The following is a 14,759-nucleotide window of genomic DNA, read 5'->3' as shown; positions in this document are numbered from 1 at the left end:
CCAGTATTAGGATGCTCCCAAGAAAGAGGAAGCCTAACGCCTACCACTTAAAAGCATTAGAATGTCCACCTCAATACACACAGTTAGTGGAGGCATATCTAGCCTAACCATGGTTAGGAAGGAGGAAAATAGGGAGACCTGTATCCTGAACAAGCTATTTCAATTCTTCAGAGATTGGTCTTCGACCAATTTACTTCTTTCTCCAGCAATTTATCGGTCACTGTGAGAAGTCTGGGTATGCCCCTATTAATAATAGGAGCCATGAACCTGCGGGCTTCACCTTTTGGGGGGAGGGAACTCTCCCCCTTGGTCTGAGGAGTTTGATCTATGGGATTTCTCTGTACTTTATACGAGTCTCTCTGTTGATGCTGAGAGGCAGGCATTTCAGTTGTAGTCTCTCTCCTCCCCAAGGTAGTTTGTTTTAGTCTTACGATCTTCATTATCACTGACTCTACATCTGTCTGGGAGAACAGATAGAGAGAATTCACCAAATCAGAGTTATCTCAGGCTTAAGGCATCTCCTCAGGGACAATTGCTCTAAGTATCTGGCCAAAATTGCATCACATCTTTTTAGACAGTTCCTTTATAAAGGAACAATCTGATGTAGAAGGAATTCTAGTGTATTTGACCCTGCTTGTAAAATTCTTCAAAAAAATCGTAGGGCATTATGATCTTTAAGATCTTCAGTAGTTGCATAGCAAGCATAGCAAGATACTGCTCTAGGCCAGTGGTCGAGTCATGAATGTTTGGATCGAAGACATAACTGCTATTTCCATGAACATCATTCTTGAGCCTGAAAAAAACGGAGAGAAGTGCAGATACGTCCTTTGTCTAAGCAGATGGAACTATACTAGTCAAGTTCTCTGGAACTGGTAGTGGACCATGAAAAGCCCCAGGGGACGCATGTATATTTCTCTGCTCAGACAGGGCCAGAGGAGGTAACCCTTGGGACCTGTTGGCTTTAAGAGGATTCTAAGAGGCTGAAACCTGCATGTTAAAAAGGGTTAAAGTCTCTTTAGTTTGTCTTGAGAGTTCTAGTCCATATTCGAGTTCAAGATTTCGTGCTTGCATCTGAATCCTCTCTCCTGGTTTTTTCTCAGTGACAGGTTTCGCTAGGGAGGACTATGTCATATTCCTTAGATGATGGATGAGGTTCCTAACATTCACAAATTGGTGTCCCTGAAACTGACATAGCAGTTCCAAGAGGGCTAACATCTGTTACGTTGGTACCAGCACTCACAACTTGTGCCCCATAGAGTTAATAATAGTAATGTTAACAAGGCTTTGAGAATTACCTGCTTAGTCTTAAACGTCCTTCCTTTCTTTAGCCGTAAACACATTGAGGTGAGATAAGAAGGTGAAGAGAGGCCCGGGGTAACTTTTTCTCGGCTCACCATTGCGACTAAAGTATGAGCTTCCTTTCCCAGATTTGCTCTATTATATGAGAAAGATTTCTCTAATAGGAGGCCTTTATGTTTTAGACGCAGGCCTCGTCCACGCTTCTTAGTAAGGTTAACTTCTAAGACAGACTTGAGTTCTGTTATTGGTTTAGCGTAGGAGGTTTCTTGCCCTTCTTTACCTCTCAAGGTTTGTTTAGGGGAATCCCAAGCAGATCATTCTATACTCATCATTCATGTCCATGGGGCCACTGTTTGGGCTAATCCCTGGACTTTTTATGGATGATGTCTCAACCTTGTTGGGTTGCGGTGAAACGTTCTCATGCACTAAACTATTAGCATATCATCTGTCATTGCAGAGGGGCATAACGTGGGATAAGTTGTAAGCTTGTCCTGCACACGTGCAGAAGAGTTAGCGGTCATCACACACGGACATGGCGGCACATTCAGCTTTGTCCTACTCGATTTCCCTATTCTAGTAGGTGAGTAGAGAGAGGGTAAGTTAAAAGGAATGCATAATTTTGGGAAGCTTTTGGGTGTGGACACAGCTGATACGGTCCGACCACCCTTACCATAAGCCTTTAAATAGTCCTTAAGACTCTGTCAAGGAGACATAGGCTTAGGCCCCCACACTTATAAAGCAAACATAGTTCATGAGAACATGTTGGGAATTTTATTACTATTATTACAAGCTAGGCCATAACCCTAATTGGAAAAGCAAGATACTATAAGCCCAAAGGCTCCAACTGGGAAAAATAACCCAGTGAGGAAAGGAAACAAGGAAATAAATAAACTACAAGATATGAATAAACAATCAAAATAAAATATTTCAAGATCATTAAGAACATTAAATTACAGCCTTCATATATAATCTATAAAAACTTCAAAACAAACAAGAGGAAGAGAAACAAGAATGTCTCAAATCTTAAAACTCTCACTAATGGGAGTGTCTTTTTGAACAAGCCTGTTTATTTTCCATAATCATGATTGATGTGCTGGTACCTGCCTCAAGGTAAGAATCGTTAACAAGTGCGGACCCAAGGTCTCGCTGTGCGTAGTCGACACTATTCTGGATATGTGCCGTCTATTGTAGTGTGACGGGAAGAGAGAAGGTTGTGAACTCAAAGGCAGTGTGAAAGCAACTGAGTTTATTTATTATAGAACACTCTCCTTTATATACAAAACCTCAAGGCAACAGGAAATTACATGTTCGCGAAACAGACAATGTTACATAGAAGAAACGCAGATATGTTTATTCTGGTTCTTTTTAGTGCGAGGGAAGAGCGAAGATACAAGCATAATCTATACAAAATGAATTATGTACGATTGTGTGACACACGGTTGGTACATGGCTCCCCCCCTAAAAATGACATACTGTACATGTTAAATAGGGCGCCCTGATCTAGAGAGGCGAACTGTAGGCGGGTCATCTGGCAGAAGATAAACAGGTTTTAGACGATCAATGGAGACCCAGTCTTCTTTGCCACGAATGTTTAGTAGGAATGCTTTTGGACTGCGGCGGATCACAAGGAAAGGGCCCGTGTAAGGGGGCGTTAGCGGTGGCTTGCTAGTGTCGTTGCGCAGGAAGACGTGCGTTGCAGAGTGTAAGTCTGTTGGTATGTGATGCTTCGCTGGGGGCTTGTAAGTCTGGCGGCATGGAGTAAATTTTCCTACGACGTGACGTATGCGCTGGAGATCGTCGGAGGATGTTATAGAAGGAAAAAATTCGGCAGGGACGACCAACGGGTCGCCATACACCATTTCAGCTGCCGAGACGTCGAGGGCGTCTTTAGGAGTGGTCCTTAGTCCCAGGAGGACCCAGGGAAGCTGAGTAAACCAGTTGGAATCCTTGCAGCGGGACATCAAAGCTGCTTTGAGGGTGCGATGAAAACGTTCAACCATTCCATTGGCAGCGGGGTTGTAGGCTGTTGTCTGATGTAGGGTGATGCCCAGGAGATTCGCTAATGATGTCCACAATTGAGAGGTGAAAGTGGTTCCCCTGTCGGAAGTAATATGCTCAGGGATACCAAATCTTGCAATCCATCCAGAGAGTAAGGCAGATGTACATGAGGCGGACGTTGCAGTTTCCATGGGAATGGCTTCAGGCCAACGAGTGGAGCGGTCGATGATGGTAAACAGGTAACGATGTCCTTGTGATGTGGGTAGGGGGCCTACAACGTCGACGTGAATGTGTGCGAAACGACGCTGAGGTTGAGGAAAGGTGCCCACTCCGGAATCCGTGTGTCGATGTAATTTGGAAGTTTGGCAAGAAGTACAGGCGCGGACCCAATCCTTAGCATCCTTAGAAATGCCGTGCCAAATGAACTTCGCCTTCAGCAGCTGTGCAGTAGAACGGCACGAGGGATGTGAAAGGCCGTGAATGAAATCAAACACCTGCCGTCGCATGGGAGCAGGAATCCAAGGTCGCGGTCTACCAGTACTGACGTCACAGAGGAGGGTGGTGTTGAAGAGGTGTCGACAAGTACGAGTCTGCGTTGACCAATCGTCGGTGGGCGACATCGACCAAAAGGTGGAAATGAGAGAGGAAATCCGCATTGAGGATTGGCAATGTGACGTCAGCAACGAGAAATTTCCAATTGAATTTACCGTTTCCGAACGATAATGTGAGGTTCTCGTAACCGCATGTGGGTATCGCACATCTGTTGGCAGCTACCAAGCGGACATCGGCAGATGTAGACAGACTACGTCGTGTCTTGAAGAGTTTCCTTGGCAAAAGAGAATGACAAGCACCCATGTCTACCAAAAATCGCACGCCCGTTCCTGCATCATGTAAAAAGAAAAGATTAGAAACACGGGAGGCCACCGCCACGAGCGATGGCCTACTTACACGTTTTTTAGCCACTGACAATCCCCGGCACATTTCTTCGCAGTTGCCCCGAATCTGAAGTGGTAGTAGCAAAACTGTGGCGGATGGGAGGTAGTAAGTGGCTGTAGAAGTCGTTTGTTGGGGCGCGAGCGATTGGTGGGTGGTGGGCGGGTTTTTCGCTGCTTTGGCACGTCACGGGGTAGGCGTGTATGTCCTACGGCATTCATGTCAGCTTCGGTTGACGTTGAATAGGCATCCTCTTCGTCAGGGGTGGAGGCGTTGATGGAGGTCTTGAAGTGGCTGTCCATAAGGGCGTCGGCTTTGGTCATAAAGTCCTTTATGGGTAAACTATCGACATCGCGTATGGCAGCGTGTATAGTTCCGGGTAAACGGCGTATCCAAAGGGCACAAAGTAGGTTCACCTCACGAGGAGAGCCATCTGCGGCAGGTTGAAGGCGAGCGATACTGGTCATTTCCCTGAGGGCAAGCGAAGCCCTTTGGTCCCCCAACAGTTGTTGCGAGAGCTGAAAAAGCTTTGCTACACGGGCGGCTGGCGACGGTGAGTATTGCTGCAGAGGGTATGTTTAGAGGGCATCATACGCTATTGGGATGTCTCCTTGTTCACAAAGCCAGTCGGATATTTCCGGGAAGGTGTCCTCGGGGATCGCCGCGAGAACATAATCTGCTTTATTGATTGAGCGAGTCACGCCCTTGATGCGAAACTGGACTTCTGCACGCTGAAACCAGGCAAACGCCTCTCCGCTGGTGAACGGTGAAAGTTTCAATGGGGCAGGCGCAGCGCCAACTTCTGTAGAGTCCGTCATAGTAGCAACGATGGAGGGGCAAGGGGGGTGGGGTGGAAGGCGGTGGGAGCGAGTCGACTTCCAGGGTCACCAATGTGACGGGACGAGAGAAGGTTGTGAACTCAAAGGCAGTGTGAAAGCAACTGAGTTTATTTATTATAGAACACTCTCCTTTATATACAAAACCTCAAGGCAACAGGAAATTACATGTTCGAGAAACAGACAATGTTACATGGGAGAAACGCAGATATGTTTATTCTGGTTCTTTTTAGTGTGGGGGAAGAGCGAAGATACAAGCATAATCTATACAAAATGAATTATGTACGATCGTGTGACACACGGTTGGTACATGGCTCCCCCCTTAAAAATGACATACTGTACATGTTAAATAGGGCGCCCTGATCTAGAGAGGCGAACTGTAGGTGGGTCATCTGGCAGAAGATAAACAGGTTTTAGACGATCAATGGAGACCCAGTCTTCTTTGCCCCGAATGTTTAGTAGGAATGCTTTTGGACTGCGGCGGATCACAAGGAAAGGGCCCGTGTAAGGGGACGTTAGCGGTGGCTTGCTAGTGTCGTTGCGCAGGAAGACGTGCGTTGCAGAGTGTAAGTCTGTTGGTATGTGATGCTTCGCTGGGGGCTTGTAAGTCTGGCGGCATGGAATAAATTTTCCCACGACGTGACGTATGCGCTGGAGATCGTCGGAGGATGTTATAGAAGGAAAAAATTCGGCAGGAACGACCAACGGGTCGCCATACACCATTTCAGCTGCCGAGACGTCGAGGGCATCTTTAGGAGTGGTCCTTAGTCCCAGGAGGACCCAGGGAAGCTGAATAAACCAGTTGGAATCCTTGCAGCGGGACATCAAAGCTGCTTTGAGGGTGCGATGAAAACGTTCAACCATTCCATTGGCAGCGGAGTTGTAGGCCGCTGTCTGATGTAGGGTGATGCCAGGAGATTCGCTAATGATGTCCACAATTGAGAGGTGAAAGTGGTTCCCCTGTCGGAAGTAATATGCTCAGGGATACCAAATCTTGCAATCCATCCAGAGAGTAAGGCAGATGTACATGAGGCGGACGTTGCAGTTTCCATGGGAATGGCTTCAGGCCAACGAGTGGAGCGGTCGATGATGGTAAACAGGTAACGATGTCCTTGTGATGTGGGTAGGGGGCCTACAACGTCGACGTGAATGTGTGCGAAACGACGCTGAGGTTGAGGAAAGGTGCCCACTCCGGAATCCGTGTGTCGATGTACTTTGGAAGTTTGGCAAGAAGTACAGGCGCGGACCCAATCCTTAGCATCCTTAGAAATGCCGTGCCAAATGAACTTCGCCTTCAGCAGCTGTGCAGTAAAACGGCACGAGGGATGTGAAAGGCCGTGAATGAAATCAAACACCTGCTGTCGCATGGGAGCAGGAATCCAAGGTCGCGGTCTACCAGTACTGACGTAACAGAGGAGGGTGGTGTTGAAGAGGTGTCGACAAGTACGAGTCTGCGTTGACCAATCGTCGGTGGGCGACATCGACCAAAAGGTGGAAATGAGAGAGGAAATCCGCATTGAGGATTGGCAATGTGACGTCAGCAACGAGAAACTTCCAATTGAATTTACCGTTTCCGAACGATAATGTGAGGTTCTCGTAACCGCATGTGGGTATCGCAGATCCGTTGGCAGCTACCAAGCGGACATCGGCAGATGTAGACAGACTATGTCGTGTCTTGAAGAGTTTCCTTGGCAAAAGAGTACGACAAGCACCCGTGTCTACCAAAAATCGCACGCCCGTTCCTGCATCATGTAAAAAGAAAAGATTAGAAACACGGGAGGCCATCGCCACGAGCGATGGCCTACTTACACGTTTTTTGGCCACTGACAATCCCCGGCACATTTCTTCGCAGTTGCCCCGAATCTGAAGTGGTAGTAGCAAAACTGCGGCGGATGGGAGGTAGTAAGTGGCTGTAGAAGTCGTTTGGTGGGGCGCGAGCGATTGGTGGGTGGTGGGCGGGTTTGTCGCTGCTTTGGCACGACACGGGGTAGGCGTGTATGGCCTACGGCATTCATGTCAGCTTCGGTTGACGTTGAATAGGCATCCTCTTCGTCAGGGGTGGAGGCGTTGATGGAGGTCTTGAAGTGGCTGTCCATAAGGGCGTCGGCTTTGGTCATAAAGTCCTTTATGGGTAAACTATCGACATCGGGTATGGCAGCGCGTATAGGTCCGGGTAAACGGCGTATCCAAAGGGCACGAAGTATGTTCACCTCACGAGGAGAGCCGTCTGCGGCAGGTTGAAGGCGAGCGATACTGGTCATTTCCCTGAGGGCAAGCGAAGCCCTTTGGTCCCCCAACGGTTGTTGTGAGAGCTGAAAAAGCTTTGCTACACGGGCGGCTGGCGACGGTGAGTATTGCTGCAGAGGGTATGTTTAGAGGGCGTCATACGATATTGGGGTGTCTCCTTGTTCACAAAGCCAGTCGGATATTTCCGGGAATGTGTCCTCGGGTATCGCCGCGAGAACATAATCTGCTTTGGTGATTGAGCGAGTCACGCCCTTGATGCGAAACTGGACTTCTGCGCGCTGAAACCAGGCAAACGCCTCTCCGCTGGCGAACGGTGAAAGTTTCAATGGGGCAGCCGCAGCGCCAACTTCTATAGAGTCTGTCATAGTACCAACAATGGAGGGCAAGGGGGGTGGGGGTGGAAGGCGGTGGGAGCGAGTCGACTTCCAGGGTCACCAATGTGACGGGACAAGAGAAGGTTGTGAACTCAAAGGCAGTGTGAAAGCAACTGAGTTTATTTATTATAGAACACTCTCCTTTATATACAAAACCTCAAGGCAACAGGAAATTACATGTTCGAGAAACAGACAATGTTACATGGGAAAAACGCAGATATGTTTATTCTGGTTCTTTTTAGTGCGAGGGAAGAGCAAAGATACAAGCATAATCTATACAAAATGAATTATGTACGATCGTGTGACACACGGTTGGTACAGTAGTTAAAGTTTCGGGGAAATCACGACATGAAAAACTAACAGAGGTCTCGCCGCATAGGAGACTTCTCTCTACCTCCTGTTGGGCGGAGACGCAGTAAAGAAAAATATCTCTCCCATTGGGAAGAAGTCCAATCCCTACAGTACTTACATGGTGATTCCCTTGAACATCTCTTGCCTAGGTAAGAGAAACAAAAAGAATGTGTTTCTATGTCTGCCTGGCTCATAAGAATGCCACAATAATCGCTATCCCATCTGAGCAACAACATAAATACCGAGATTTACTAGATATAAGCACTCACTCGTAACTCACATAGTGAATACTCACTCATTTGACAGCGAATGAAGAAAAAACACAAGTCAAGTCCACTAAACACTAATAATAATAATAATAATAATAATAATGATGATGATTGATGATGATGATGATGATGATAATAATAATAATAATAAGGGTAGACAAGATGAACGCAAATAACTCTACCATAGAGAGGAAGTGAGGGCACGACCTACTCACTTCGCGACCAGTGTTGTTGTGAGCAAGTGTCCTCTTGCTCCATGCTGCATGCACATGCGCGATGGATGGCCAGCAACGAAGCATGGTGCAATCAAACTAAATTTTTGATTGGCCGGTGGTAGAAATCATGATTAGCAGTTACCCCATATAAATGACTAAGAAGTTTTTATCTGGGTAGGAATAAATGAAAAAATTTAATTGGTAAAGAAATTTTTTAATAAAACATTTGACCAAAACTTAAACTAAAATAGATAAAAGATTGTGAACTAGCAATAGTGTTTCTTTCATATAGATTTATAATTAGTATGCTGCTCTGAAATTCAATATAGTAATACATGTAAAAGCTTATTTTTCTGTCAAACTAGAACAAAAATTTGTCCATCAACAAGGCTTTCAACTGAGGCTTTATGCACTGTGTACTTTATATCAAAATGTATGTTTCACAACTCCATGTAAAACATTTGTATCTTACCTTGTGAAGCTTTGCCAAGATAATGTTTCAGAACACACTACCCTATACGCAACAAAACTGGAGCCAATAGTCTAGCCTACACAGATAATAAGTTGGGAATGCATAATGATCTACCTTACTACGAATATGTCCCAGGGGTAAGTTCACATTTTGGATTAGAATAAGATGAATTTATATAGTATAAATAAATATTCCCGATAAAGTTTTTCTATCACAAGAGAACTAGACTCTGTAATCTTATTTAGAATGCATGATTGTTTATTGCTAGCTTAAAAAAAAACTATATTCTCAATAAATGCTAGTAACTGTTTATATTCTCAACAGATCATATTTTTGCACTGCATCACCCAGTTTACGGGTCATGGTGGAGAAAATGACTTAGCAGATGGCTTCTGGGTAGCCGAGTACTTGAAGAAACATCATCCTAAAGAGTACAACATCCTCACAGAGACACCTGTATACTTCTGGAATAAAGGCTCAGCTCTAGTAAAACAGGAAACCACAGAGTTTCACAAGTTGCTCAACATACCACTGATTGTGTTTGTATAAATTACTTTTTTCCAAAATAATTTGTTTATGAGATTAGGGGATGGATGTATGTTATATATAGTCGTAGCCTCAACACATGTCTATACAGTACCAGAGAGTAAAATGGGATCGGCATTAATAATTGGATTTACTTTTTCATTTACTCTTCTTTAAAATGGTTCAACTCATAAAAGAATATATAAACCAATTTCTTAACTATGACAGTATGATAGGTTTAAATCAAAGGGTGATGCTACTGGATAAACTATTTGAATATTGTACAGTCATTATAATCCCTTATTATAAGATTAATATATTACAATAGGGTCAGTTAATCAGGATATATAATACATATATCAATAATTTTACCCTGAATTATTACATATATATCAATAAATTTATGCGGGAAGGAAACTTCAAGTAGCATTAGAAGTTCAAGAGGATAATACACTAAAAAAAAAATGTAACAAATTTGCATGAAACTACAAGTGAAGCATAATATAGTATGATCGTTTCAAAAAGGATCCTCTGAATGTCATATTTACTTGTGACACCAGATGACTGTTTTTCAATCATTTGATGAACCTGTTACAAGTTCTATCTGTCTCAAAGGGGTTACACTATTTTTCCTTAATTTTTTTTTTACTTCTGAAGACAATGTGGGAAAAAATTCAGTCATAAAGATGACTAAATAAATTTACCATCCAAATACAACAGATACTAAAACCCATGGGTACCAGAAAGTTATGGGAAGAAAGAAGTGATGCACCCAACAGAATGAGTTTAAGGAACTATTTCTTAGATAGCTAAAGAAACTGCACTTCCCACTATGGTTCACTTTGCTCTATGACAGGTTGTTTACCTTCGTTACATTGCCTTAACATTTTTTGCCCAACAAGGCAACAAGTTGCAATATGTTATCAGCAACGAGAGCAAGTGTGTTTTTACAAATAAAAATTGCCTCCAGAGTAGGTTTCTATGCACAAAGTGCCATATAAAACTGCTAATAACATTGCTAACAAAATACCCTTCAAAAGCCCTCCAAGAGGAGGAAGGAATTTTTAAGAATTCTTATAACTTTAATTTGAATCTATGAGCAGGACAATAGCCAATAAGTAATTCTTCAATAAAAGAGACTGTTCTCACCACTGATTAGTGCTAGATAAGAGCGATACGGTAAAAGACAAAATCAGATGAAGCCCTTCAATAGGTGTGTACCCTCAGACTCTCAAGACATTGACTGCACTTTAGCATAAACTAATAAAGAAAGGAGGCAAGCAGATATATCTCAGAGGATACTTTAAACACACACATACAAAATAATTATGTAAGCAGTTTACTAAGAACGTGATGAATTTTGAATAAAAAAAGAAAATAACTTTTCAATTATGTTTTAAAAAATATTTAAAAACCTACTTTACTTGAAGTTAAAACCAATTTATTCATTCACGTTTTTCTAACCCCTATTTTTTATGTAAAGGACTCCTTGGTGAATATCTTTTCTATACATCCTGTATTAAAGCAATAAAAGAGAATAAAAAGTAACATTGATTCCTTTTTCAAAAGCAAAACATCTCTTTTTTAGTAATTACATATTTCATTTTAAAATCACAACAAGTTATGAACACTTGAAAAACTTTAAACAGGCCACAAAATTCCATATGTATGAGGACAAGTGTTGTACGTAATCTTCTAGGAAACATCTTGCTTCTTCTTCTTAACAGTGAATAACTTCCTCGCCACATAAAACTAGATTATTTGCATATAATACACAAGGAAATTCAATTTGTGTTAATTTTACCATTTCAATATATTTAACTACAGGCTAATCTAATTCTGGAATGGGACAATAACTTCCAATCTTACTTTTCAGTTTAAATCAAGATGGGAAGGTGACTAGAGTAAACAACTCTCAATTACGAGACTCCTTCTTAGATGTACCAGCTGAGAATGTCAAGTCATGGTATCAATCTCTACGTCTTTACAACAAAATTATGTACCAAGAGGCAACCAGATTTAAGCTAAAAGATGGTAAGCCTTCTTTAAAGGTTTGTATAGTTTTCTTTAAGTAATAAATAACAGTTTTCCTTGTTGGTGGTTGTCCTTTATGATGCTGATTAAAAAGAACTTATCCTTTTTGTTAATCTGTTGGATTCTGTTCATTGCTGATGCAAATGCAAACTTTGCATAAAAACTTAAATGCACAATGAGTTAATATAAGGGACTTCAGTAAATCATATTTAAGTGAGAAACTATCTTGAAAACTACTCATGACATTTTCTCCTCCCTTTCTTGACTTTTTAACTCTACAATGTTTTTAAAATACCTATCTTCAGTTCTAGCTCTATGAAGGACCTTCAACCTTTTAATCAATAGAACCTGAAGATTGGATATAATGTATGTCCAATATGCTGTACAATAGATGGTGAATGAATCATAAGGAAAATTTTTTAAGCTATATTTATGTGATGCAGTACATCACATGTGTATGATTTCTTTTATCTCATCCAATTCTTCTTACACACCATATACTACAGACAGTTTATATCAACGTCTTCAAACTGTTTCCCTTCATATGCAATAAATGTACATACTTTCCTTCCATAAAGCAGTGTTGGCTAAACAATGCCTTAATGGAGCATTGGTTAAACAATGACGACAAATTCCAAACTGACTTTCACATATATAAGACCAGTTTCTTCCCAATCTCATGCATACATCCTGCTGCCTTTCTTCCTTCATCTACTAATTGACTTGCTTTTTATCTCATCTCACCATCATCCATTATACTTCTTCCCTAATATGCATATGAATCAACCACTTCCATTATTCTACCAACCACATTAACATTCAATGTGCCAAACACTCTCAAGCCCCCACCATTTTCAGCAATTTCTCTTCAGTCCCGCAGTATCTTTTGGAAATATCAATAATTTTGTACTTCATTCACAACTTACTATTTTATCCTACAACTTTTCCCCTAGTACAACCTTGTAGACATAACACACCCTTGTCTGACAAAGTTTTAAAGCAAATCATGTACTGTACTGCATATGCATGGGCAAATGACAATTCTTAATTTCATATTAACCCACATCCATAACAGGACTTTAATCTGTTGAAACTGATATAGACTATGCCTCAATGCTCTATACCAAGTGTTTAATTCTGGTCAGTTGCCATTTTTATAAGGATTATCATTATCACTAATATTATCTTTCAATGTATAATGAATAAGAAAGTTGAAATGTTGCATGAAAATAACTTTTAAAAGTACAGTATAGTATCAAAGATGTATTGGTTAGAAATATACTTTAGAGTTTTTAGTAGTACAGTATTGGAGAAGGCAGAGCTGCTTAGAAAAAGAAACTACAGTACTACTATTATGATTACAGTAAGACCCCTAAATAAGAACAAGACATATTCTATAAATGTGTTCTTAAGTTGAAACTTTCTCAACTACATACTGGCATTCAAATCGTAAGGCCCTACCATCTATCCCCTTATTTACAATCAGCTGATCTTGCTATGGCCAGTCAGTTATCTTGCTTATGTATCATCCATAAATACATTATAATTGCCCTACCTAATGTGGGACATGGGGTCTAGCATTGGTAGCCTGTTGGAAAAAATGTTCTTTAGATGGGGAAATTGATTCCACACTCAAGTCATAAGATTTACGGAGTGGGATAAAGGTTATAGCGGGAAAATTGATTAGCAAAGGTATTTAACTAAATGAAAAATAGTATTTCAATTTTGCAGGGGGATATGTTAATGCAAAGTAAAGTCAAAATTATATGCATTGACTACTGTGGGTACAAATGACTGTTCTAGTGCAAGAAGAAACACTGTAAGGTGACTGACGGTTCCTTTCAGGTGCACGAAAAGGAAAAATGGTGACAGACGAGATGCCCATCAGTAAGAGAGAGTGTTATAATAAAGTCCCAGGGAAGTAGATCATAGGAATGAAAGGGAAAAGGATGATTCTAAAGTTGTTTGCTTTTAAATAAGTTGAATAATTTAATTTTGTTTTGCTTTCATTTGAATAATTTTCAATTTTGTTATCTATGGGATTTATTAGTATCCCCATAGAGTACATGAATACACAACTGTAAGAAACAACTCGCATATAATAGCCTACTAAGCACAAATACTGCACTACATTACATGAGTTATTTGCTTCTCATTGTTCAGGAAATAATATCACACCTATAAATGGAATGAAATTGGTTTTTGTAGTAGACTACTTTTAATTGCACATAAAATACAATACTGTAATAGGTAAAAAAAAAAAAAAAAAAAAAAAAAAAAAAAAAAAAAAAAAAAACTGTTATAAATGTACTTAGATGATGGGCATACTCTTCTCAAAATAAAACCTACATTAACTTGCTCTTGGATAATGTTTTGCCAAAGCAGTTGAGCATGGACTACAATTTATGAATAGATAGCTCCTTTTTGCAGGTGAAACCCTTGTGATGGATAACACACGGCTCCTTCATGGTCGCACAGCTTATGATGGAGCACTAGGAGAGCGTTATATGGATCAGGTCTACCTAGATTGGGATGAGGCTTTGTCTAAACGGAGAGTGTTACAAGAAAAATATGGCACCTACCATAAATAAGCTGAATATGAAAATTTTTGCTTCTGTGTATCTATATGTAACTTTTAGGTCAAGAGACAGGTACAGTATTCGTTTGGTACAAAATATATGGAAACCAATAACGACTACTTTTTTCTACAGTACCTATACAATCATACAATAAAGTTCGTGAAGAAAGTAAAAACTGCAGAACAGAGTAAAGTGGACTCCACTCATATCTAACCCGATAAGAGATAAATCAACGTTAAAACATGTATGATGATAATAAATACCCTTGAAAAAAAGGTAGATCACTTCCAAAGTCTAAAAGACAAGCTGAATGTAATACTGCTGGTTACTAAAACAATTACACAGTTGCTAAAACACAGGTGACACTTATATTCCCATTCTTACAACACAGTACCATCATTGACAAAAAAATAGATAAAAAATTGATGAAAATTAGTGGATTATCCTAAGTGCCAAAGCAATCTATAAAGAATAATTCTTGAGCTATGCTATGACACAAAAACAAAAGAATGTCTTATCCAAATTGCAAAAATAAATTGGAAAGATTTTTCTTAGCTGGTTAACACCAAACACAAAATCTATTCAGATTCTTTAGTCACCAAAACATCAGAAGATACATATCAGAGA

The 14,759-nt window shown here is 41.0% G+C and overlaps 1 protein-coding gene across 2 annotated transcripts in view; it reads left to right on the top strand.

Annotated features, from left to right (window-relative positions):
- The window catches only part of LOC137640092 (gamma-butyrobetaine dioxygenase-like), a 30,583-nt gene extending 16,335 nt beyond the window's left edge, over positions 1 to 14,248 (top strand). For both annotated transcript variants that reach the window (XM_068372554.1, XM_068372553.1), the window contains exons 7-10: positions 9,026 to 9,131; positions 9,319 to 9,533; positions 11,396 to 11,553; positions 13,984 to 14,248. In XM_068372554.1, coding sequence (XP_068228655.1) covers positions 9,026 to 9,131; positions 9,319 to 9,533; positions 11,396 to 11,553; positions 13,984 to 14,144 — 640 coding nt within the window. In that variant the 3' untranslated portion in view covers positions 14,145 to 14,248. The remainder of the gene's footprint in view (positions 1 to 9,025; positions 9,132 to 9,318; positions 9,534 to 11,395; positions 11,554 to 13,983) is intronic.
- Positions 14,249 to 14,759: the final 511 nt, after the last annotated feature.

The sequence above is a fragment of the Palaemon carinicauda genome, chromosome 4, assembly GCF_036898095.1.
Source record: "Palaemon carinicauda isolate YSFRI2023 chromosome 4, ASM3689809v2, whole genome shotgun sequence".
Taxonomy (NCBI): Eukaryota; Metazoa; Arthropoda; class Malacostraca; order Decapoda; family Palaemonidae; genus Palaemon; species Palaemon carinicauda.
The sequence above is the reverse complement of the archived record's forward strand: the minus strand, read 5'-3'. Positions and strand labels throughout refer to the sequence as shown.